General features: G+C 42.7%; 1 protein-coding gene across 1 annotated transcript; it reads left to right on the forward strand.

Annotated features, from left to right (window-relative positions):
- Positions 1-556: 556 nt before the first annotated feature.
- SELENOO (selenoprotein O) lies at positions 557-22285 on the forward strand. Its single transcript, XM_006122624.5, has 9 exons — positions 557-1174; positions 6803-7006; positions 8559-8739; positions 13539-13669; positions 14111-14391; positions 14590-14740; positions 18006-18191; positions 19915-20071; positions 20919-22285. The coding sequence occupies exons 1-9, from the start codon at positions 606-608 to the stop codon at positions 21111-21113; spliced, it is 2055 nt and encodes a 684-aa protein (XP_006122686.4). The 5' UTR covers positions 557-605; the 3' UTR covers positions 21114-22285.
- Positions 22286-23826: the final 1541 nt, after the last annotated feature.

The following is a 23826-nucleotide window of genomic DNA, read 5'->3' on the forward strand; positions in this document are numbered from 1 at the left end:
CTACAGCTGCACGAGAAGGGCAAGGTAAGGTCTATTCCCACCAAACATTTTGTTCACAAGTAGTGCACTAAGAGATTCTTTAGTAATGGAAACTGGGAGAGAGGGAAAGCAAGGCCCTAGACTCGTGCGCGATTGCTCCCTTCCTAACGCTCTCGTAGGGCGGGCGCTGGCTCTCCGTGCTGTGGCTGCCTGCCCGGGGTTACACAAGTGCCGTGTAGACGTTCTGCCAGGGTGGGCGTGTCAGGTTGGCTCTGCTTGAGCTTGCGCGCGGTTCCAAAGCGCGTAGGAACCAGCTGAGTCAGAGCATCACGGAGGGGCGGGGCCTCTGTAGGCGCTCACCCTATGACTGGGGGAAAGGGTTGGTTGCGGACCAGGAGATGGGTTGGCGGAGGGGGTGGGTCTTACGAGCCCCGCGCCTCCACAGGTGGTGGGCGTGGCCTTGGCGGCAACTCTCTCTGATAGGGCAGTTGGTGGGCGCGGCCCTGGCGGTTGATAGGCTGGAGCGGGGCCCTTAGAAGCAGCTCGCCCTATGTGCAGGCGGTGGGCGTGGCCTCAAAATAGTTTCCCGGCGGGCGGGTGGTCGCTGCGCCGCGCCCAGGGGGCGAATGGCCGCGCTGCTGCGGAGCGGGCGCTGCTTCTTCCTGCCCGCCCCGGGCCCGCGCGGCCTGCGCCCTCCCGGCTGCCGCAGCGGTGCCGCCATGCAGCCGTCTCCGCCCTGCCCGGCCCTCGCTGCCCGGCCGCAGAGCCCTGGCGCGGCCCCGGGCTGGCTCGGGGCGCTGCGCTTCGACAACCGGGCGCTGCGCTCGTTGCCGCTGGACCCGTCCGAGGAGAACGTGCCGCGGCAGGTGTCCGGCGCCTGCTTCTCGCGGGTGCGGCCCAGCCCGGTGCAGAGCCCGCGGCTGGTGGCCATGTCCCTGCCCGCCCTGGCGCTGCTGGGCCTGGAGGCGGCCGGGGCGCTGGAGGAGCTGGAGGCCGAGGCCGCGCTCTACTTCAGCGGGAACCGGCTGCTACCCGGCGCGGAGCCCGCCGCGCACTGCTACTGCGGGCACCAGTTCGGCAGCTTCGCCGGGCAGCTGGGCGATGGCGCGGCCGTGTACCTGGGCGAGGTGCTGAGCCCGCGGGGCGAGCGCTGGGAGATCCAGCTCAAGGGGGCCGGGCTCACCCCCTTCTCCCGGTAACGGCGTGGGGCGAGGGGGGAGTCCTGGGCCGGGGCGCCGCCCCGTCTGCGGGTTGCTTTGCGGGACCAGCCGCCGGCCCTAAAGTTTGTGGGGCCTTCTCCCGCCTGGCCCGGGCGCTGCAGGTGCCGCCTGTGAGATGCGGCCGGGGCTGCCCTGCAGCTGGGAGCTCGGCGTAGTGGCTTTAAGCCGCTGCGAGTCACCTGAGCAGCGCATCCCGCCAGGTGTTTGTACGCACTAGTGTCCCGGCCTTTGGCTGGCTGCGCCGCGGGGTATACGGCGGTGCCTGTAGCGGGAGATTAAATGGTCGGAGTTTGGCCCATTCTGCTAATGGGAGGAGGCCAAAAACGGGGCCAGTTAAACATGTCTCCTAGTACCCCCCGGTCCTGTCTAATTGGAGCGCTCTGCTGAGGAGAGCTGTACTGGAGAGAGTCCCCGGAAGTGTTCGTGTTTTCCAGGCCTTTATGAAAGGAACGGGCCAACAACTAGATGGCTTGTACTTATTTTAAAGTCCAGGGAATAAATAAAAAAAAAAAGTTGAGTAGTTGTGAAAAAAAAAATCAGTGACCAGCATGGTACCTTTCTAAACCAATTATTCACTCTTCTCAGACAGTAAAACATCCCATATACCAAATCTGTGTGTGTGATGCTTACGCGCATATAATTCCCTTCATAAATAGTTTTCAATGTTTGACAGTCCTGTCATATAGGCCAGTGCCAATTGAACCAGTCAATGTGTGATTTTTCCACACCAAATTATTAAGCTGTGTACACTCTATTGTTCCATAGTCTTAGAAGGTGTCTATATTGGCATGATGACATGCTTGCCTGTCTACACTGGCGGGGCGTTCTTATGCGGGAACACTGACTTTCTAATGTGTGAAATCAGTGCTTCTTGCGCAAGAACTATGATGCTCCTGCTTAGGATTAAGTCCTCTTGTGCAACTGTTCTTGCCCAAGAGGCCAGTGTAGACAGGCAACATGAATTTCTTGTGCAAGAAAGCCCGATGGCTAAAATGGCCATCGGAGCTTTCTTGTGCAAGAGAGCATCTACACTGGCGCTAATGCTCTTGTGCAGAAGCACATCTCTTGTGCAAAGGCACATGCCAGTGTAGATGCTCTCTTCTGGAAGAGTTTTTGCACAAGAACTCTTCCGCAAAAGAGTTCTTGCACAAGATCATGCCAGTGTAGACATAGCCCTACTGTTTCATGTCCTATGTTTTACACACTTATTTAGCAGTCTTCTGTCAAGTGAACCTATGAAAGAATGAGAGCAATATACCCTTTATTAAACCTAGTGTAACACTAACTCAGTAAAGATGAATATTTCTGTACATTCACAAACTCACTAAGTAACAGGTTAGAAACGGAAACTTAATTAAAAGATTGTTTCTTTGCCCCTCAAATTATGCATCTTAATGAGCCATGAATAATGATCTGATTACATTGTCCATTTCATGTTGTGGGCCACATTCATGTGGTACACCACTTAAACCTGATTTATCATCATCCCCCAAAGCAATCATAATTTTTGGTTAAATGAAAAGATAATGTTGAGTAGTACACACAAAGGAGGTGTGATGAAAATGAAGATATTTTAGTGTGAAGGATGAAGCTAATTACTGGTCTTGCACTTTGCATTTGTTTCTTTCCTTCTTTCCTCTGTAGTCATTCTCCCTCAAACTTTCCATTTTTGTTATTGCTGGGGCATTGATAACAGTGATGGAAGTGCTAGATATAACACACCAATTTTTTTAATTTGTATTCTGCACCTCTGCTCAATTTGAATCTTTTCATGGTTTTTAAAATACTGGGAGCTAACTGCTAGTTAGCATGTTGTTTGTGTTAGTGTGAAGCCTCCCTAGTTGTAGAAATAGGGAGAAAGCAATAGGGAAAACAAATCACAAGGGCTGTGTCTAGACTGGCCACTTTGAATTTGCGCAAGAACACTGACGATCTAATGTAAGATTGTCAGTGTTCTTCTGCAAATACAATGACTCTCCCATTCGGGAAAAATCCCTCTTGCGCAAATGCTTTTGCGTAAGAGAGCCAGTGTAGACAGCTGAGAACCGTTTTGCGCAACAAAGCCCTCATGGCAAAAATGGCAATCGGGGCTTACTTGCACAAAACTGCATCTAGATTGGCATGGACGCTTTTCTGCAAAAAGTGTTTTTGCGCAAAAGTGTCTGTGCCAATCTAGACGCTCTTTTCCACAAATGCTTTTAACGGAAAAACTTTTCCGTTAAAAGCATTTGTGGAAAATCATGCCAGTCTAGACATAGCCAAAGTGCGAGAGTGAAATACTTTGCACAGATTAAGACACTGATTTTTAGCTCCTATTGTTCTGTACTTTCCAGACAATGTGCAGTTAAGTCTTGTTTCTGTTTTCTATTCCTTTAATTTTGGTGCTCGTCCGAAAATTGACTACATTTAAATTTATACATTAAAACAGTGATTTTCAATTTACAGTCATGGGCCACATATGCAACTCTGTGTTATGTGGGCCTAGTGATGTAAGTAGCTAGTTTACTATCCGCTAAGCAAAAGCTTATTGGATAATCGACTAGTCTCTTGACTACACAATTCTCCCGTCCCCCCCCCCCAGCCTCTGTCGGAGGCAGCAAGGGGGGAACAGAAGCCGGTTCTGGGGGGAGCCAGCTTAAAAGCCAATTCCTTCCAGCACCATCTCTGCGCAGGGCAGGGGGTAGACAAGACTGGGCGTGAGCCAGTAATTAGTTGATTGCCAGCTCACACCCAGTCCCAAATGCTATGCCTCTGCTTTTTAAACTTAAGAGCCAGCAGTTCTTAATACATTTAAAAATCAGAAGTGCAGTGGGGGGACCTGGTGCGAGCTGGGAATCAGCTGTCCCAGTTTGTGCTGGGTCCTCTCAGCTGTGCAGCAGCCTTTTAAATGTATTTAAAAGCCAGTAGTCTCTTAACACATTTAAAAGGCAGAACTGCAGTGGGGTTAGCTCCTGGGTCTGGGAGAAACTCCACTGTAGCTCCCAGGCTTATTGGCTAATTGACTAGTTGATGAGTTCATTAAATGAAATTGAATATCCCTGTGTGGGCCGTGTCTAAACAATATCTATAGTGCACGTATGATCCTGAGGATGTTACATAGGCTGATGCAGCTATTTGTTGATTGGGCCACAAGTAGCTTTCAAACTATTAGTTGAGAACCACTTCATGAAAGACATGAGACTTCATGCAGAATAAAGGGTGTATTTAAGTTCAGCTGGTTCCAAAAAACCCAAACTATGAAATTTGAAACCCTAGAGTAAGCTACAGCTAGCAGAAGGAATCACAGTTTAGGTCAGAGTTGGGCAAACTGCAGCCCGTGAGCCACATCTGGTCCATCAGATCTTTTACTCCAGCCCTTGTGTTCCTATCACAGAGTGGGGTTGGGAGCTTATGCCACTCTTGCACTCCAGCCAGCAAGAAGGGTGAGAGGCTTGTCCTGCTCCGTGTGCGCTATGGCTCTTTGCAGCTCCTGGAAGCAGGGGTAATCAGGGGGCTTGGCACGCAGCTCTTACCCCAAGTGACAGCTTTGCTACTTCCACTGAACAGAAACTGGGGGCAGTGGACCTATTGTCTGCGGACAGAGCAGTGCGCAGAGTCACCTAGCAGTATCTCCCCACAGGAACTGGGTGGAGAATATGCTACTGCTTTGCTTTCAGGAGCTGCTTGATGTAAGCACTACCTGGAACCTGTATTCTAGAGCTCTCCTGCACCCCAGTCTCCTGCCACACCCCTGCTCCCCCTCCTGCCCTTTAATCCCAGCCCAGAACACCCTGGCTGTGTCTAGACTGGCAAGTTTTTCCGCAAAATCATCTGCTTTTGCAGAAAAACTTGCCAGCTGTCTACACTGGCTGCTTGAATTTCCGCAAAAGCACTGACGATCTCACGTAAGATTGTCAGTGCTTTTGCGGAAATACTATGCTGCTCCCGTTCGGGCAAAAGTCTTTTTCCAAAAAACTTTTGCGCTAAAGGGCCAGTGTAGACAGCAGAGAGTTGTTTTCAGCAAAAAAGCCCCGATCGCAAAAATGGCGATCGGGGCTTTTTTGCGGAAAAGCGTGTCTAAATTGGCCACAGAAGCTTTTCCACAAAAAGTGCTTTTGCAGAAAAGCGTCCTGCCAATCTAGACGTGCTTTTCCGAAAATGCTTTTAACGGAAAACTTTTCTATTAAAAGCATTTCCGGAAAATCATGCCAGTCTAGACGTAGCCCCTGATGCATCCTAAACACCTCATCTGCAGGCCCACCACAGAGCCTTCACCCCCAGCCAGAGCCTTAGTCTTCCTGACACACACTCACCCCTGCACCAACACACACTCCACCCTCCTTCACTTTGAACTGTTTTCTGGCCCCAATCCAGAGTTCATACTCCAGCTGGAACTCTCCTTCCTGCATCCCAAATCCCAATTTTGTGAATATTCATGGCCTGCCATACAATTTCCATATGGAGATGCAGCTCTCAGGTCAAAAAGTTTGCCCACCCGTGATTTACATGCTTTTCTATTAGCTTCAGAAACTGTAGATATCTGGGCCATGGGCCAGTTTGCAAATTGTTATCTGAAGAAGTGGGTTTGCCACAAAAGCTCATGGTACTATTTATATATTTTGGTTAGTTTCTAAGGTGCTACAGGACCATTATTGTTTAAGGTGTATTTTTTCTTTTCAAGTACAGGTTGGACCTCCCTGATCTGGCACCCTCAAGACCTGATTGGTCCCAGATGAGGGATTTTTCCAGATCAGGGGAGGTCATTTCAGGCCCTTTGCTGCCAGCCCCCTTTCCTCCCCACTGGGCTTCCTGGCATCCCCCCCCCCCCCCCACAGCCCAGCTGAGTTGTGCGCCAGCTCCCTGATCCACCCCCCGCAGCCTGGATGAGCCAGGTGCCAGCTCCCGCCCCCTTCCCCCACAGTCCAGCTGAGCAGTGCACTGGTTCCCAGTCCCCCATCTCCTGTGCAACATGCTGATACTCTCTGATCCTGGACCATCCAAGATCATTCCAAACCACAGATGTTGCCAGACCAGAGAATCCCAGGTTTTAGATGTACAACCTGTAATTTGTGTTCAGTGATAGCTAATCTTTAAATGAGATTGTTTATCCATGGTGTGAGATAAGGAAATCCTGTAAATGCTTAATAACCATTTTTAAGGGGAAAATTACTTTTCCAGCTAATGTTAAAGTTGTAATTAGTTCTTTAGAGAGACAGTCAACTTTTGTAATAGACATTAGTACTACCTAAGAATATCTACTCGTTTAAAAAGTCGTTACATTAGAATAACATACAATAACATTGGACAAAAACTTAAGAACCTGTAAAACCAACAAAATAGATGATTGGGAGGGAAACTGTACATTAATTTTATTTCTACTATTGGTGTTAATATAATCTCCAAAATACACCTTGCTATTAAGGAGAGACCATTATGCATTGTAAATTGAGAGTAGGAGGAGTTGCTGGCTTCTCTTGCATCTTTCAGCAAGTCACTTGACTTTTGGGCCTTCATTTCTCCACCTAGGAAATGGGAATTCTGATACCCTGCTTTTGTAAAGTGTTTTGTGGTGTAGAAATAAGTGTTACATGACAGCTAAGTAGTATTCATATTTTTTATTACAGACAAGCTGATGGTCGGAAGGTCTTGCGGTCAAGTATAAGAGAATTCCTGTGTAGTGAAGCCATGTTTCATCTAGGAATACCTACAACAAGGGCTGGAACATGTGTAACATCTGATTCAAAAGTTGTACGGGATGTATTCTATGATGGAAATCCAAAAAATGAAAGATGCACAATTGTCTTGAGAATAGCTTCCACTTTTATAAGGTAAAAAGAAGCCTGTTTTCAATTTTTCTCATGTTAAAAAAACTACAGCATTCTGTTTTGAAACACATTGCTATGTCTAGACTGGCATGATTTTCCACAAATGCTTTTAACGGAAAAGTTTTTCCGTTAAAAGCATTTGTGGAAAAGAGCATCTAGATTGGCACAGACTAGTTTTGCGCAAGAAAGCCCCGATCGCCATTTTCGCCATTGGGGCTTTTTTGCGCAAAACAGTTTTTAGCTGTTTACACTGACCCTCTTGCGCAAAAACATTTCCGAAAAAGGGCTTTTGCCTGAAAGGGAACGTCAAAGCATTTGCGCAAGAAGGCTGATTTCGGACAGTAGAACGTCAGTGCTTTTGTGCAAAATCAAGTGGCCAGTGTAGACAGCTGGCAAGTTTTTGCGCAAAAGCCTGTGCTTTTGCAGAAAAACTTACCAGTCTAGACGCAGCCATTGTGTTTCTAACAAAACCATCTATGATTCTCATTGTAAGATTTTAGCTGTTCTGTGCTAGACTAGTGGAATTCTGTGTCGATGGGATGCACTAGCATATTTGCACACTGCCAGATAAACATTCATTAGTAAATGAAACAACCAAATGTTAGGCAAAAAAAGATTGAGTGTGTGTTATGCCAAGTGGAATTTTTTAAACTTCATACATTTAAAAAAAATCATTTCACTTAGCAAATGAAACCCTTCCTTCTGACACTCCTAATGCTGGGTGGCTATTATGTGGGTGAAGACTTTTAAAAACCAATTAGAGAAGAGTTTTGGGATAAGAAATAAAATTGTCAGAATCTAGATCTTGATGTATATGACTGTATTAGAGATGCAATGTAGGCCCCATTTGAAACCACATGAATCTATGGAAGATCTTTGGTACTTTGCAAAATTACGTTTCTAACGAAAGGCTGAGGAATAGGAAATACATAAAGCTTATGAAATGTCTTGTATAGCAACAATAACTTTTTTGCAAGATGTCTTTCATTTGTTGTATAAGCAGTATACATAAAATACGTTCATCATAGAATCATTGTCTTCACTGAATATTTTAAAGATGCTTTTAAAAATTAGTTGTCAATACTTGCTAGGATAAGTGCTTACTGCCCCTGTGGGTGCTCCATACCTGGTGGACCCACAGGAAAGATCAGCTGATATTCAGCATCTACATGCAGCCATGCTCCCAATCTGCCTCCCTCACCCCAGTGCCTGCTGTCTGGGGGGGGAGGGAAGGGAAGGAAGAGAGAGGGAGAGGGTTGTGGGAGGAGGAGGTTGAGACCAATGGGGGAAGTGATGTGCGGGTGGGATCGGGGAGGAGGGTTGAGCATCTCCCCTTAGCTAGTGAAAAAGTGAGCAGCAATGTTCATTAGGGCCCGAATTTGTCTGATGGCAGTACATGGATGCACACTTTTGCTCTGTGGAGCTTCATTGGAGCTTTGATTCTCTCTGTCAATTGCAGGACTGAGGCCTAAATTAAGGAGATTGTAATAAGATAACATTTCTAAATGTAGTTTGTTTTTGTTGTAATATAAGTGTCTTAATTATTTTTAAATAGATTTGGATCCTTTGAGATTTTTAAACCTACAGATGAATACACAGGACGCAAAGGTCCCAGTGTTAACCGAAATGATATTCGAATACAAATGCTTAATTATGTGATCAGCACTTTCTATCCAGAAATCCAGCAGGCTTACTCTGACAACAGCGTTCAGAGGAATGCTGCTTTCTTCAGAGAGGTATGTGGCTGATAATTCTTTCCTTTCAGCGTACTTGTTAGAAGTAAAATATAAAAACTTTATCTTGTGAGGAATATGGGATGAATTAACTTTTTATGAATATTTTTCCTTTGCGGCTTTTTGGTTAAACTGTTTCTTGTTTTTGGAGGGAACTCTCCCGATGAAACTGCATATTGAAATGCGCGCAAGACAGAAATTAACCACCTCACCAGCAAATCAAGTGTCCTGTGGCTTTCGAAGAGTTGTACAAGACTACTCATAATACATGGAATGCATCAGAATGTTAGGAGTTTTGGACACTAATTGGCTGATGATGATGTAATGATTTAAAATATTTAAAAGTCTCTTTTCATTTTGTAATATGAAAGGGAAAAAGTGGATGTTGACTGTGGAACAGCAGTTCCCAACTGTCGATCCATGGGCTTGTGGCGGATTGCGAACACCTGCCTGCTGGGCTGCAGCACACTGCCAGGCCATGCCCCCAGCTGCTAATAAGCTCTGCCTGCTGGGGAGCTCCATTTCTTTTAAGGTGCACGCCTGCGTGCACACAGAAAATTCTTCTCCCACCCTCAGCGAGTGGTGCTGCAGGCAGCCAGCTGTGCTGCGGCTGAAACTGGGCTGCAGTGAGGCTCTTCCTGCTGGCGCAGCTTCACTGGCCCTGGTTTCTGCTCCGCAGCAGGCACACAGCCTCGGGCTGCCCCATAGGCCACATCTGGAGCCGGGCCATGGTGAGGCTGTCCCTGCTGGGGCAGCTTTATGGGCCCTGGTTCCTGCTCCGCAGCAGCCGCACCAGCTGCGTGGCGGGTGGCTGCTTCGTGAGCAGGCATGCTCCAGGGGTGGCAGGCCATGTCGCAGAGCAGGGCAGCCTTGCCATCTGGCTTAGATCCCCTCGCGGGGTGGCCGGAGCAGAGCAGGGGCCACCACTATCCAGGCGACTGGGGTGGGATGAGGGGACAAGGTGGGAGTCAGGGCTCTGCCACTTTCAGCCCAGCCTCTCTCCAGCTTGGCCCCCCCCTTTCTTGTCTTTTTCTCTTCTTCCTTGTAGCCGCAGCCCCGCTTCTCCTGCCCTTTGCCTCTCTCCTTGGACTTGCAGGCTCCAGCTCCATTGCCGTTAAAAAAAACATTTGGCTTAAAGTTTTGCTTTCCTTTTTTAAAACAATCTCGAAGCTAAAACTGTGGTTGGCTCCCGGCAGAGGGGGCTTTTCCTTTCATCCCACCTTCTTTGCAGAGTTGCTCAATCATTTTTTGTGGCAAAAATGTTTGCAATGTTTCTTGACCTTAACATCAAAGCTGGAAAATATGAATGTGCAGAATGTGTCAGCATTGTCACACCTGTTAAGTACCTCCTCTTTAATTCTGGTGCAATTGAGGCAAAAGGTTTGGATAGGAGAATACTCTTTAATAAAAAGTGTTAGTAACTATTTTATTGGTTTAAAGTGTGTGTGTGTGTGTGTGAGTTTTTCAAATTCTTGTTAACCATCATGTTCCCCTTTCTTTGATTTGCCTTATATACTGTAGGCTAGATACCTTTAAAAATACACACACGACTGCTTAAAATTAATTGCCATAAAGAATGTTTCAGTGATGGTCCACCAAAAGTTTGAGTGTGCTGGTCCACAGAATAAAAAAGATTGAGAACCTCTGCCATGGAAGACTGTAAATTCAAAGTTCATAATTTAAATGCTTTCAGTTATGGTTTCCTCAGTAATCATTACTTCAGCTGTTAAAACATATATAGCATTGGTATACCTTAACAGAAATGTGATGTAGCTGAGCTAAAGTTGTTGTGAAAATTAAATCCTTATATTTCCTGACTACTGTGAGCAACAAAATAATTTTATTTTAGGATGTTTGTAAATGCTACAAACAGCACTGTATTCTGCCATGGTCCCTCACAATTAAAAAAACACTACTGGAGTTAATCATTGATTCTTGTCAAAAGACAGTTCAGTTTACTTTTCTTTATCATTATGGGGGCTTTTGTTTTTAATAATCTGTATCTCTGTGCTTTACTTTACTCCATGGTTCTATCTCATCTCTTTGGCATGAAGCCATAGTGCAATATGTGGCCAGTTGTACTTGTTTATAGCGTATTCCTAATCAGTTCTATGCACATTTAGCAGCTTGGAGTATCTTGTGGCATATGGCTTTTCACTGTCCTGAGCACCATGGAAACAATATAAAGTATTTTGCTTGAAAGCCCTGTAATGCATGCATGTAACAAGGGACCTGACAAATAGTGGAGAAGGGAATGTAGAAAGTTAAGGTTTCCAAAATTTTGGCATTCTAAACCCTTCTTTGTTTCTCCTAACTAGTTAAATTTTGATTAATCAGCTAATCGAGTAGTTGATGGAATTTCCATTGACAACTCAACTAGTCAATAAGGGGGGCACTTGCTATCCGACTGTACCTCTCCCTTTGAAATGTACAAGAGCCAGGTGCGGCTCCTGTATATTTCAAAGGGGGAGAGGGGAGCAAAGCAGTCCCCACTGGCACTAGTTCCCCTCTGCCTCTTCCTTTGAAATGTGCAAGAGCCACACGTGGGGATTGTTTCAATCCCCGCTTGCGCTGTTTCCCCACTGCCCTGCCTCCCCTGCTCCCTGTGGAGATGGTGACGGAGGCAGCAAGGTGGGGGGAGTGATTAGTCAAATAAGCATTTGCTTATTGGGTAGTCAACTAGTTGCTGACATCCCTACTTGTAACTTTTTGGAACCTTGTTCCCTCAGGCTGAAATTCTTTAGATTTCATCTCTGCCCCGGTTGGTTGATTTTAATGAAAGTTTAAGCAAAGACAGTTCTACGGTTTTTGAGAATGAGGTTAGCGTAAAATGGCTATTCTGTTATAAAATTACTTTTGATACCTTAAACTGCTTTAGAAGGAAGGATAGGAAGTTTGAAATTTGACAAGCTGATGGCTGTATCAGAAGAGAAGTTAGTATTCTGGTGCAAGTAGGTTTTGATTTGACCTGGCTTTGAGAGTTTGAAAATCATAATTCATGTTGTGATTTTTGTAATAGTAGTTCAGTAATATAATTACAAATTATATTTATTTTAAAAGTTAAAGTAACTTAGTTTTCATAGAACAGACTTATAGGGAGGGGGACAGAGGATCTGCATGCTGCGCTTGCCTGGAAGCACTGCTGCTGCAGCTCCAATTATCTGGTTTCTGGCCAATAGGACCTGCAAGAATTGTGCTGGGGTGTGGGAGCAGTGCACAGAGATCCCACTACCCCTCCCTCCAAGAGGCACTCCACTTGGGACCCGTACTGTTCAATATCTTCATCAACGATGTAGATATTGTGATAGAGAGTACGCTTATTAAGTTTGCAGATGATACCAAACTGGGTGGGGTTGCAACTTCTTTGGAGGATAGGGACATAATTCAAAATGACCTTAGCAAGTTAGAGAAATGGTCAGAGGTAAACAGGATGAGGTTTAATAAAGAGAAATGCAAAGTGCTCCACTTAGGAAGGAACAATCAGTTCCATACATACAAGATGGGAAGCGACTGTCTAGGAAGGAGCATGGCGGAAAGGGATCTAGGGGTCGTAGTGGACCACAAGTTGAATATGAGTCAACAGTGTGATGCTGTTGCAAAAAAAGCAAATATGATTCTAGGTTGTATCAACAGGTGTGTTGTAAGCAAAACTCGTGAAGTCATTCTGCCGCTCTACTCTGCACTAAGTTAGGCCTCAGCTGGAGTACTGTGTCCAGTTCTGGGCGCCACATTTCAAGAAAGATGTGGAGAAATTGGAAAGGGTACAGAGAAGAGTGACAAGAATGATTAAAGGTTTATAGAGAACATGACCTATGAAGCCAGGCTTCATGAACTGGGCTTGTTTAGTTTGGAAAAAAGAAGATTAAGGGGGGACATGATAGCGGTTTTCAAATATCTAAAAGGGTGTCACAAGGAGGAAGGAGAAAATTTGTTCCTCTTGGTTTCTGTGGACAGGACAAGGAGTAATGGGCTTAAAGTGCAGCAGGGGAGGTTTAGATTGGACATTAGGAAAAAATTCCTAACTGTCAGGGTGGTCAAATATTGGAATAAATTGCCAAGGGAGGTGGTGGAATCTCCCTCTCTGGAGATATTTAAGAGCAGGTTAGATAGACATCTGTCAGGGATGGTGTAGACGGAGCTTGGTCCTGCCTTGAGGGCGGGGGACTGGACTCGATGACCTCTTGAGGTCCCTTCCAGTCCTATGATTCTATGATAAAGGAGCCAGCTGCTTTGAGTGACATGTGGGGGCTGTGGCAGACAGTGGGGCTGCCTGAGTCTCCTGCTATGTCATGGCAGGCCAGATCCAGATGTTTGTGTGCTGGATCTGGCCTGCAGGATTTGTTTTTTTTTACCCACCCACCCCGTCTTTAGTTTCATCTTGCATTTTTTTAGCTTAATGAATTTTTTGTTTATACATCCTGAGAGTCAGATCTTGCTGCTATTGAAGTCAGTAGGAATTTTATTTATATTTCAGTAGGCGCAGATCCTTTATTTGGGAGAGCTGCTGCTAGAATGTTGTTGCTAAAACTTGGAATAAATTGCTGTTTGCTTCTGGGGAGATAACTATGGGTATGTCTACACTACCCCGCTAGTTCGAACTAGCGGGGTAGTGTAGACATACCCTAAGTTAGTTGAGCAGGATGCCATGCTTCAGTTGAAATAGGCTTTTGTTCCCTGAATTTCAAGTCCTACAGTGTAATGCAGTAGTGGTTTGCAAAATCACACTGTTTAGGTTAACATCACCCTTGAAACATATAGAAATGTCTAAGTCATAATTAGAGTTGAAGTCTTTTGTTTTTTAGGTAACAAAGCGGACAGCAAGGTTGGTTGCTGACTGGCAGTGTGTTGGATTTTGCCATGGAGTGCTCAATACAGATAACATGAGCATAGTAGGACTTACTATTGACTACGGCCCTTTTGGGTTTATGGACAGGTCAGTATAGTTTAATTACCTGAAATGTAGAAATGTGTGTTTGCTGTGCAACGTAATCTTTGTGCTTTTCCTGATTGCTTTCATTCTTTCTCAACATCCTATATTATAAAGTGTAATAAATCCACTTACTTGTGACGAGTCCAATTAAGTTATCCCTAATTGTTTGTATTCTTTAGCATAATCATTTCTAACCTTCTGTAGCAGTCACATTTGTATATGTATAACGTGTTCATTTTCTAGCATTGCTCTTCTCTTTATTTGAAAGAACTTGGGGTTTTACTTGAAGGAAGGAGAATGCAAGCACATGTTTAGATTAATAGTTTTGGGAACATATCACAACAAAAAGCATTTTTTCTTCTTGCACTTTCTTGTTTCCTAGAGATCTAACACAAAAGCTCATTAACTAGCAGAAGACTGCTAACCATTTCTTCTCATCTGTAGATATGACCCTGATCACATTTGCAATGGTTCAGATAAAACAGGGCGCTATGCTTATAACAAACAGCCAGAGATCTGCAAGTGGAATCTAGGGAAGCTTGCCGAAGTTTTAGTCCCAGAACTGCCCTTGGAGATCAGTGAACTCATTCTCAAAGAGGAGTGTAATGCAGAATTTGAGAGGCATTATTTGCAGAAGATGAGGAAGAAGCTAGGTCTCATTCATTTGGAGTTAGAAGAGGATGATAAACTGGTATCTGAACTTCTAGAAACTATGCATATCACAGGTTAGTGATGAAAACAGGACATATTTTTGTTAGAAAAATAGCTAAGAGAATTATGTTCCACTTAATTATTAATTAAAATTAAGTTAATCTTGCTTCAGAAAGTTGAATATATCTGGTAGAAACAAATTACGATGCAAACTTCTAAGTTGAAGTTAAGTTAGACTGTCTTATCTCTAAACAATAAAATCTTGTGTCCAGGTGGAGATTTCACAAATACTTTCCGTTTGCTGAGCTCTTTCTCGGTAGATTCAGATCCTCTAAAGTTGGAAGATTTCCTTGAAAAGATTGCCACACAGTGTTCTTCCATGGAAGAATTGAAAGTTGCTTTCAGACCTCAGATGGATCCAAGGTACAACAAAAGTAAACAATGACAATTTTGATCCTTGTTTTCAGGCATACTATCAATTTATAGCTGGTATTTTTGTATGCTTTTTAATGTTTAAGTGAGCTTAGTGATCTTTAAAGTTCAAATATAAAATCAACTGCAGTGCGAGTTTTCCCTGTGTTGCCCTATTAGAACATTTTAACCATGCCCTGAGAGATTAGTTGTCTTTTTTCACACTTGGACTTCTCTGCTGAGTAAGCGAGTAATAAGTGTCAGAGTTGGTGATTTTGTAATTATGACTGCTGACAAGTTAAGAGGTAAACGGTATTTTTCAGTCCCTTACATTGTCTGCTAAATACAATAAAAATATATATTAGATGATCTGCAAACTGATACAAATCCTCAGAACCATCCAGTTTCCATCTTTATGGACAAGTTCACTGGTACACTCCCAACTTCTCTGCACCACTCAGCAATGCAGAGCAGGTCTAAACCTGGCTCAGGTGCCCAGGTTACCTCAGGAATACACTTCTATATATTTTTCTAGGATCTATTAATAGTTTCTCATTACCCTTTTCTCAGAATCATTTGTGTGACTAAAAAGTGTCTCTAAGTTCTTTGTGGAGTGGTAGAAATGTTCACATATTTTTTATGTCACACCAACATGCTGGTGGTTGTTTATCACCTTGGAGCAGCTGATGGGCAACTGAGTTCCAGCCAGTGTTGTGGTAAATTGAAAAAGGAGGAAATTAATACTTAAGAAGCCAGTAGATATTACTAGATTATGATTTTAAGGTAGATCAAATCTGGAGCCTAAACACAAATCTTATAAGTATTATATCAGCTGATTATACATAACTCAGTTCTTTTGGGATACTCTAGACAGACTTTGTATAGTGGAGCAGGAGAAGTAATGAATAAATCACAGTAGCATGAAAGCAAAACTTTTTAATGCAGTACTGTACTAAACTGAGTACAGTAACTGTTATATAACAGCACTTCAGTCACGGCTGTATTAGGCATATGTAGATCAAAATTGGAGGTTTTACCTAGACTGCACACTCAGAATTTACATAGATGGTAGGCAACCTGTAGCCCATTGGGATTTTATGTGTGTCCCGTGAGACATTTTGTTTACGGTTTCTAGATTAGACTGGTTTTCATCCGCATGTTTTTTTTCCTCAGTATTGCTAATGTGACACACACAAAGCAGAGGCACATGAAGTGAGGTGTGAGCTGATTTCACACAGGATTGACTGTAACAAAAAATAGGACTATGTAGCACTTTAAACACTAACAAGATGGTTTATTAGGTGAAGAGCTGGCCCACGAAAGCTCATCACCTAATAAACCATCTTGTTAGTCTTTAAAGTGCTACATAGTCCTGTTTTTTGTTTCAGCTAGACTAGATTAACACGGCTATATCTCTATTACTATTCAGCGTTAACTGAGAGAGCCATGTGCTCTCTCCGCCTCCAGTCAAAGCACTGCTACAGTTCAACTGGCACACCTTTCAAATTCTAGCTACCTAACCACAGTTAACAAAACTACTCTATCCTGGGAGACAGTATTGTTAAAGTAGTTTTGTGGCACACTGAGATGGAGGGCCACTCATGTGACCCACTTTCTAACCCAGGGTGACCATTATTGACTTACATTGATGTAGCATACCAAAGTACAGTATTACAAAAACAAATAGATGTTTACTTAAACTGAGAGAGGGAGAAGGCAGGAGAACAAGTGATAAAACTGTTGGACAGCTCATACAAATGCAACCCAACAGTATACAGCTTTTAGAAACCTATTAAAAATCACACCAAAATAACTTAGCAGTAGTTATTAGCATAAGAACATAAGGCCAGCCATACTGGGTCAGACCAAACATCCACCTTGCCTACTAGACTGTCTGCCAATAGTGGCCAATACCAGATGCTCCAGAGGAAGGGAACACAACAGGTAATAATATATGGAGATATAACTATCTCATAGAGCTGGAAGGGACCTTGGGAGGTCATCAAGTCCAGTCCCCTGCCCCCACAGCAGGACCATGTACCATCCCGGACATATTTGCCCCATCCCTAAATGGCCCCTTCAAGGATTGAACTCTCAACCCTGGGTTTAGCAGGCCAATGCTCAAACCACTGAGTTATCCCTCCTCCAATCCTCACATGATCTCTCTCCTATCACCCATTTGCAGATAAACAGAGGCTCGGGACACCATTTTTACCGATCCTGGGTAATAGCCATTTATGGACCTAACCTCCATTAATAGCTCTTTTTTGAATCCTGTTAAAGTCCTAGTCTTCAGCACATCCTCTGGCAAGGAGTTCCACAGGTTGACTGTGTGCTGAGTGAAGAAGAACTTCCTTTTGTTTGTTTTGAACCTGCTGCCTACTAATTTTATTTGGTGACCACCTAGTTTCTTATATTGTGGGAATAAGTAACTTTTCTTTATTCTCTTTTTCCACACCAGTCACGATTTTTATTAGACCGCTATCAGATTGCCCCTTAGTCTCCTCTTTTCTAAGCTAAAAAGTCCAAGTCTTTTTAATCTCTCTTTGTATGGGACCTGTTCCAAACCTCTAATCATTTTTGTTGCTCTTTTCTGAACCTTTTCCAATGCCAATATATCTTGTTTTGAGATGAGGTAACCACATCTGTACGCAGTATTCAAGATGTTGGCGTACCATGGTTTTATATAAAGGCAATAAGATATTCTCTGTCTTATTCTCTATCCCTTTTTAAATGATTCCTAACATTCTATTTGCTTTTTTGACTGCCGCTGCACATTGAGGATATGTTTTCAGAGTGATCCACAATGATTCCAAGATCTTTCTCTTGAGTAGTTGTAGCTAAATTAGTCCCCATCATATTGTATGTAGAATTGGGATTATTTTTTCCAATTTTACATTTATCAGCATTAAATTTCATTTCCCATTTTGTTGCCCAATCACTTTTGATGTGTTTTTTATTAGGTCTCTAAAAACTGCATATTGTTGGAGCTGTTACTGTTAGTGTGAGCTGTATAGCAGTTTTATCACTTGTTCACCTGCCTTCTCCCTCTCTTAGTTTTAGTAACTTCTGTCTTCTAATAAATAAGTTATTTTAAAACCATTGGGAAATTACTGCACTTTTGCATAATATATTATAGTCTCTATTGGGGGATACTGGGTATTAAGCTTGGTTGATAAAGAAACAAGGTTACTTTACTTACTTGCTAGCCTGGCTATAGAAAGCCAGACCTTGCCTGTTAGTTTAATGTCTGATATAATTTTCCTCTTCCCTGCAGACAACTTTCCATGATGCTAATGCTGGCTCAGTCTAATCCTCAACTGTTTGCATTAATTGGAACAAAAGCAAATATAAATAAAGAATTAGAACGCATAGAGCAGTATTCTAAACTGCAGCAATTAACAGCAGCTGACTTGCTGGGTAGAAATAAAAGACACTGGAAAGAATGGCTGCAGAAGTACAGGTGATCTTATTAAATATTGCCTGCAATATATTTGTGCTGTCATATCTACAGAAGAACCTCAGCTACATGAAGATCTTAAGAATGGAAGCTGTAACTCTGAATAAGACATTATAGCAGGGATAGGCAAAATATGGCCCATGGGCTGGATCAGGCCTGCCAAAGCTTTGTATCTGGACTGCCAGTGTCCTGCCTGCTGCACTCTGCACACTGCTCAAAGCAGCCAGCTGCAGGGCCTAACCTGCTTGTTTCTGCAGGGCGTGCACCTCCAGGACAATCCTCGCAGTTGAGCCATGCCATTCTGGGTGGGGAAGCGGGTAGGTAGGAAACCACATAGCAAATAGATGGGCGTGGGGACAGGCAGCCCAGGTGAGCCTACTTTTAATCAGCAGTACATGTACAGTATTTATTGGGTTGGTTTTTTGTCTCTGCTGCTGCCTGATTGGTTATGGTTCCACATCCTGTCCAGTTGATTGGTCGGTCCATAACTGGTTTTCAGATCTTTGGGGTTCTGTTGTAGAGTTATATTGCTCTGTACAACTAGAAGACAGCATGACCCCAGTCTGAAAAGCCGTCCAACGTAGAATAGATATGTGATGCCAAAAGAAGCAGAATATGAATGTTACAAAAGTTAGAATAAAACACCCACATGCTCAATATTTTCCTTAGAAATTTCATAAGTTAATTAGTATTAAATCCGCTTTGGTGCATTGGTACTTGTACATTCAGACATTTGGATGTAATCAGGTATTTGACTTCGTTAATTCTACCTAAACTTGATTGCATTTGTTTGGATCATTGTCAACATATTCCCAAAACTTAACTTACAACTGTTAAGAGTAGCTTGCACATCTAACATTTCTTGTCCTGAGTTAAAAATCCACACAATAATAGATAAAGCCAATGAAAATAGTACTTACTGATTTATCATATTTAAATTAGAAGAGCATGTGGGCAAGATATAAGGTAAAACAAATCAATGGGGTCCACATTCTCTTCATCACTAAAGCTACTTGGTGCTTCATAGAAGAATCAACAGTCTCTGGAGATTCTCAAGAGAGAAATCCTCCTGTGTAGATGGGGGGTCCAGAGTTAGTGGGATTGGTATAGTGTTGTAATGTATTACACCACCAGTGTAAGTTAGGGCAGATGGAGTACTGCTTTAGTTTGCGTTGGCAGTCACTGCTGGCTCTCTGCAATTATCCCCCTTCACTATATTTGAGAATTGTAGCAGGAGTAAATACCAGTCATAGAACTGATTCTTGACTGTATTCCATTTCTCTCTCATTGTAACCATGCATGGAACTTAAATACAGAATAAAAGTGCATAGAAAAAAGCTTGAGAGTTTGTTCTCAAAGTGCAGGAACATTCATATGATGACCAGTGCAGCTTGTTTTATCTGTTAAGGCTTCAAATAAGACGTGATATTTTCAAAAGTGTGAAGCCTTCATAGGAAATGTGTATGCTTGGCACATGCTGTATTTCAGCTTGCTGCATCTAATGGACTCTGAAACTGGTTCTTAGTTGAGGTGGGAAATAGAGTTTTTTGTAGATAAAGTTAGCGAATTGCTGAACTTTTCAAACCAATAGGGAGGATGATAGACCATGTTCTCATCTTAAAATTCCCATTGACGCTTGCTAATTCAGGAAAATGGGTCCACGTTTTAAAAACCGAATCTTGAACCAAACAAAAATCTTAATTTGTTTTTTCTTGCTTATTTTCAGAGTCCGATTACAAAAAGAGATAGAAAGTGTTAGTGATGCTGAGGTTTGGAATACCGAACGTGTGAAAATTATGAATTCAAACAATCCAAAATATATCTTGAGAAATTACATTGCTCAGAATGCCATTGAAGCAGCTGAAAATGGAGACTTCACGGAGGTACAATATTACTTTTTAACATTGCTATATGTGTGTGATATTTCAGGAAATCCTCTTATGGAATTTTACAAAACAGATTACATGTAGCATAACATGCGGCAAAAGTAAAAGAGGAAAAAATATAATATGAAGGGTCAGAAAATTCTTTTGAAGGATATAAACTTATTTGTTGTTACCCATACTGAGATCCATGCAGACTACACTAGATGATAAAATAATCACAGCTCTCCATTTTCAGTTTCATTTTGGCTATGTCTAGACTGGCCAGTTTTTCAGGAAAATCAACCACTTTTCTGGAAAAACTTGCCAGCTGTCTACAATGGCAACTTGAATTTCTGCAAAAGCACTGACGATCTCATGTAAGATTGTCAGTGTTCTTGCGGAAATACTATGCTGCTCCCGTTCGGGCAAAAGTCCTTTTGCGCAAAAGGGCCAGTATAGACACAGCCAAGATGAAATAACATGTGATAGATACACTGATATCACCTAAACTGAAAATGGAGAGCTGCGATTATTTTATCATCTTTTCGGCAAAAAAGCCCCGATCACGAAAATGGCGATCGGGGCTTTTTTGCGGAAAAGCGTGTCTAGATTGGCACGGACGCTTTTCCGCAAAAAGTGCTTTTGCGGAAAAGCGTCCGTGCCAATCTAGGCGCTCTGTTCCGAAAATGCTTTTAATGGAAAACTTTTCCGTTAAAAGCATTTCCAGAAAATCATGCCAGTCTAGACGTAGCCCTTGCATTTATGACTCTTCCTAGGCTGGTTATCCCTTAAATACTGTTTTTCAGATTCGTTGGAACCCATCAAAGTTTGTTTTTACTTTTTAAGTTTCTTATCTCAATCCTAGGTAAGAGAGGTTTTGAAACGCTTGGAAAATCCATTTGAAGAGATGGAAGGTCTCACTGAGGTACAGGAGGATCAAGAAGAAGAGGAATCAGTTGCAGCAGCTGCCACTTGTGCTCCATTAACCAGCAGGAGACTTCCATATAGCAGTAAACCTCCACTCTGGGCTTCAGAACTCTGTGTTACGTGATCTTCGTAACTGCCTTGTTTTATTTTTCACTGTAAACTGGAGAGACTGACCCTCCTCCTGTGGTGGAGAATCGAGCAAGGCAAAATCAAAGTGCTGTTAAGTCATTGAAACAGTTCATTTGGATGTATCCGCAACCGCACTTCAGCAGCAATGCTTATTTTGAAGCATTAGTGGCTCATAGGTTTAATAGACCAACAATAATCAACAGTCAGTGTACATTATTAGATTAACGTTTGGGGAACTGAACAATCTTTACTTCTCCCCACATTGTAATTAATGATGTCTTAGCTGTAGGCACACACTGATTTTTGAACATCCAAATGTAGCTGTTTTTATGTGAAGACAAAAATAACACATCAGAAATCTGATATATTTTTGACTGATGATGAATTAATAGTACTTATTCACAACACGTGTTTAATGTTTTTACTCTGCAGAGGTATTTGATCCTCTTTAATGGAGGACTAGGCTTATCATTGCTTACCTGAGCCTATGATTAATTTAACTGAAGAGTTCATTTCTTGTGAACCTTCATATTAAGTCATTTTTTATAGCATTTTTGCAGGCTGGGATGCTGGGAAGCAACTGAGTTGAGTATACTTTTTTTATAATATACACTATAGAAATCAGAACTGAAGGGGATTATACTTATTAGCACTTGGAACGCCTAGCAGAAAAATATTTTCAGCTTTAGCATGTTTGTGTATGATGCATAAGCACAAATATTTATTAAAATCTTGGATGGCAACTTGTAACTCAGTTGACTTGAAAAACATCACTTTGCCAATTTAGCTTGTTCCCTGTAAACTACAGAGTACTTAATGTAAGTGTTCATTTTCTATAATTTATGCTGGTGATGCAATCCCTTCTACATTGAACTGTCAGATATGTACTTGTTTACCATTATTCAGTGGACTTTTGTATTCATACTTTCTTCTTGTGTAATTAAGTCATCCATCCATCATCACGATCTCTGGAAATGCTAGACTGAAACCTGCCATTCTAGTACTCTTATATGGTAATATCTTGGTTGGCAGTGTCTGAGCATATACCAGTGATGCTCCTGTTTCCCCTCTTGACTTCATGTACTTTTGGTTCTTTATTTTGATGGATATTGATGGTATGTTTGAAATGAAAGGAAGAGTTATGAATGCCATATATTTATAAAAATTAATTATATATCTGCAGCATGAAACTGTTCCTTATTAATTAAAATAATATGTAAGGAGTCAGAAATAGATACTGATTGGTCATAGAAAACAAACAAAAAGAAGTATTTCTTCACACAACGCACAGTCAACCTGTGGAACTCTTTGCCCCAGGGGATGTAGTGAGGCGAAAACTGTAACAGGTTTAGAAAATAAATGCTTAAATTCATGGAGGCTAGGTCCTTCAGTGGCTGTTAGTATTGATAGGGATGGTATCCATAACCTGTTAGAAGTTGGAAATGGATGACCAGGGATGGATTACTTGATGATTACCCATTCTGTGTTCATTCCTTGTGGGGTACTTGGCAATGGCCACTGGGAAAAGACAGGATAGTGCGTTAAATCAGGGCTACTCAACTTTGGAAGCCCTGGGGGCCATGATGATACTGCACATGCTGAGGTCTGCAACTTAAGTGTGGTTGCATATACATGCAAATATATATGCAAATAGCTTTTCACACTGACAGGCATGAATACAAAGATTAAGGCAAGACTGCAGAATACACAGGCCCCATTTAAATCAGTTCTGCTGATTTTAATAAAATGCAATATTTTACCAAATTTCCACCCATATGACAGTACTTGTAATGTGCAATGACAGTCCAGGAATTTAACTACTAAAACACATATCAACAGAAGACCGATATATTGACTACTTTTTTGTTTTGGCTCCCACCTGCGGGCCACGTGTTGAGCCCCATGCAAACCCAAACCACATCCCACGGACCGCAAACAAATGGGCCGCATGTGGCCTGTGGGCCGCATGTTGAGTAGCCCTGCACTAGATGGACCTTTATTCTCAATCAGTATAGCTGTTCTTATGTATCACACATTGGAAAAATGTATTCCAAGACAATTCAGGCACCAGTCACCTTATTTCAGTTTTTTTAGTCCCGTTGAAAGCATTATTTTTTTAAATACATAAATATATAATATATTTTATATTTTTAAGCAGAGATCTGATTTAAGTTTTAAACTTGATTTGCATGTTTACCAGCAGGTACAAAGCAAAAGAAACTGAGCAAAGCTAAGCAGTGCTGTGGGAAAAAGAGATGGCCGTAATGTCAGCAGTGGGGATAAGTGGGGTACTCAGATAAAGCCTTAGTAGTAGATTATGTACCTTAAGCTTTTTCCATGTTTTAGTCAGCTCGGACTGTTTGGGCGTGTTCTCGATTTTAGGCACTGAAGTAATACTGAGTTTATATTTTTAACCATAAAGGGTTCATCCATACTGCAATCAAAGATTCATGGCACAGCTGCAGCCACCTGGGTCAGCTGTCTCAGATTTAGGCTGGAGCCTGTTTTGAGACTCATCCCCTCCTGGGGTGTCAAGAGCCCAGACTCCAGCCTGAGCCCAAATGCCTGCATTGCAGTTTTGAGCCCAAATGCCTGAGTCAGTTGACCTGCACTCAGAGGCATTGTCTATACTTACCTGGAGATCGAGCTTCCAGGGTTTGATTTAGTGGGTCTTGTAAGGACCCGCTAAATCAAATGCTGATGGCATTCCCATCAAC

The sequence above is a fragment of the Pelodiscus sinensis genome, chromosome 1, assembly GCF_052426305.1.
Source record: "Pelodiscus sinensis isolate ZL-2025 chromosome 1, ASM5242630v1, whole genome shotgun sequence".
NCBI lineage: Eukaryota > Metazoa > Chordata > Testudines > Trionychidae > Pelodiscus > Pelodiscus sinensis.